Genomic DNA, 2,926 nt, shown 5'->3' with positions numbered 1-2,926 from the left:
TATTAGTTTGCTTTGAACTACAGTATACATTAGATTGGGGTCAGAGACTATGTAGCAAATCTTTGTACTCAAACAGTTTTCAAATAATAGTTGCTTAATAAATATTTATGGGGATATAACTGAACCAAGAAACAAGGAGATTGGCTATTAGGCTATTAATTGATTTGATGGCAGTCCAAAAGATAGAATGACTGTGATTATCAGATAGGATTTAGACTCACGAAATCATAAATATCTATGCTTGCTTTCAACTAGGGAGGTAACTAGTGCACAGCACTGCACATTGCTGGAAAAGGGATTCTTTAGCTTCTTACCTTTGTGGGTCCTTGGATCATCTTCACCTGAGTAGAACAGTGAAGCAAGATTTTATTGGGGAATTGGGTGAGGGGAACAGCATTGGGGAATCAGGGAAGAGGAACAGACAAGTTGCTGTCCTTTGGTTCTTCAGTCTAGTGGAGGACATCGTTTCACTGGCCCATGTTGGTATTATCATTGCACTCTTCCTGGCTGAGGCAGATTGGTCGGTCGCCAGCCATTGAATGGCCACTCACGGTGGCTCATGGCCGCTCACAAAAGCTCATGCCCGCTGCTGGCCAGCCCCACTGCAGCCTACACCATTGCCGGCGAGTCACGGCAGCCCAGCTCCAGGTCGAGCTGTTGTTCACCATCTTAGCTGTAGAGCTAAGATGTGGGATCCGAACTGGCTGCCCTGCTGCTTAAAGCTCGTGCTCCCAAGCGAAATCTTAACCAACGCTCCACTCGGCTGGCCTTGCATTATGTTTATTTTTGTACAGCTGAAAAAGCCCCCTGTGGCTTCTCATTTTAGTAGCAACCACTTATGGAGCATCTACTAGGAATCGGATTCTAGTAGACAGACTCTTATGCATATATGTATCATGTATATATGTGTGTATAGAAATGTGTGTGTGTATATAGTATGCTATCTAATTTAATGTTCACAAAAACACTATGAAGTCAGCACCATGGGCCCCATTTTATAGAGGAAATTGAGGTTCAGAATGGCTAATAATTTTTCCCAAATCATACAGTGTTTGAATGGCAAAGCCAGGGTCAAACTCTGGGACCCTGAGGTCAAGCCTATGCTTTTCCCATTGTTCTCTGCTGCTTTTATCTGGCTGCATCCATCACTTTTTCACTGCCCTAATTGAACTCTTTTTCCTTTACAGGGCCATGCTATGATAGTGGAAGCTTATCCAAAATAATGGATCAAGAAGAGGTGACCTGGAGTTTCAGTGCAGCATTCACCTAGCAATGCCATTTCAATGCATTACTAAATGACATCTGTAGTTCCTAGCTTTTCTTAGGAAAACAAAATCTGTGGCCTTCTGTTAAGTGCTTTACAATTAAGCCTTGTCAGTGCTCTGAGCTTTCCAGTAATCACAGTTTACTGCTCCTTCAGGGATTCCTCAGTCGCCAGAATCTCACAGTGATGATACATTTAAGCATTTGTTTTTGGTCTCTATTCATTAAAAGACTAAACAAGTGGTTGCAGTTTGGGAAAGAGGTTAGCTGCGATTTGGAATCTTCTTTGTAACATTTGCAAATTATACTCATTCCTATTTGTAACCTAAATAAGTGTTTTCTATAAAATATGAGTCAATGTGCCTAAATTAACTTAATTATGGAAAGATAATTCAGAACCTAAATGTCACTGAAACTTACAGTAAATGTTTAGATACATAAATACCATTTGGTTAACCTTAATAAAGTGGAGACATATTGGAGAACTGTTTGCCTTATTTTTATTTTTTTGTTTTTATAAATGGGACTTTATTTAAGATTTTATTGAAGAATTGGAGGAGGGGAACAGTGTTGGGGAATTGGGGAAGGGGACCAGCCAAGTTGTTGTTCTTCAGTCTTCTTTGTGGAGGGCGCCAGTCGCCATCTGGCTTCTCGTCAGCAGCTCGTGGCCTCTAAGCTCAAGGTGCTGTGTTCAATCTTAGTTGCAGGTGGACATAGCCACCATCCCTTGCGGGAGTCGAACCAGCAGCCTTGTTGAGAGCACATGCTGTATTCACTGAGCCATCTGGGTGGCAGCTCAGCTCAAGGTGCCGAGTTCAGTCTTAGTTGCGGGTGGGTGTAGCGCACCATCGAACAGGCAATCTTGTTACACCAGCTGAGCCATCCTGTCACCTGTTGGCAGCTCAGCAACAGCTCAGCTTGGGCGCAGCGTCACTGGCTCATGTGGGAATCAAACCGGCGGCCCTGTTGCTCAGAGCTTGCGCTGTTAAGCCAACTCTTAACTAACTGAGCCACTTGGCCGGCCCTGCCTTATTTTTTATTGAGGCAAAAGGCGGTTCTGTTGGCTTAGGGGCAAATTTTGCCTTTGATTCCTCATTTGTAACTTCTAAACATTTTAGTCAACCACAAAGCTGCTAGGAACACGGAGCCCTGCTTTAGAAGAACACCTTTTCCCCACATTGCTTGATTGAAGTAAATGTATTTAACTTTGGAGATGCCTCTGTTTGCCAGGATTTAAATGAAGTATAAAGAAATTTATAAATTTTGATCAACATACTAAAAATCTTCAGTTTTTTTGACAACCAAATTGCACTAAACAACACGCTAGTGCTTTGAAGAAGCAAAAGCCTAAATTGCAGCCATTTATGTGAATGTTGCTTAGGTCGATGAAAGCTGTTGGCAATCAGAACAGTCCTCTAGTTCAGGGACGGATTGGGCAAGGGAGTAGGTGCCAACCTCTTACAAGGGCATTCGAGAGTTCCAGCATCATTGCCCCATGATGTCACTGGTAATTTCAACATGATGTGAGCTTTTATTACTGAAAACCATTGTATTTACATACCGTATGTGCCGGCGTATAAGATGATTTTTTGGCCCTGAAAAATATGCCTCCAAGTGGGGGGTCGTCTTATATGCCAGGTACACTTCAGATAGACTGCCCATA

The 2,926-nt window shown here is 42.7% G+C and overlaps 1 protein-coding gene across 1 annotated transcript in view; it reads left to right on the top strand.

The window, feature by feature from the left end:
* The window catches only part of HADHB (hydroxyacyl-CoA dehydrogenase trifunctional multienzyme complex subunit beta), a 29,768-nt gene extending 28,020 nt beyond the window's left edge, over positions 1-1,748 (top strand). The window contains exon 16 of the mRNA XM_019643329.1: positions 1,188-1,748. Within this exon, the coding sequence (XP_019498874.1) occupies positions 1,188-1,223 (36 nt within the window). The 3' untranslated portion in view covers positions 1,224-1,748. The remainder of the gene's footprint in view (positions 1-1,187) is intronic.
* Positions 1,749-2,926: the final 1,178 nt, after the last annotated feature.

This window comes from Hipposideros armiger, unplaced genomic scaffold (assembly GCF_001890085.2).
Source record: "Hipposideros armiger isolate ML-2016 unplaced genomic scaffold, ASM189008v1 scaffold_0, whole genome shotgun sequence".
NCBI classification, from domain to species: Eukaryota; Metazoa; Chordata; class Mammalia; order Chiroptera; family Hipposideridae; genus Hipposideros; species Hipposideros armiger.
This window is presented reverse-complemented; position numbering and strand designations above follow the sequence as displayed.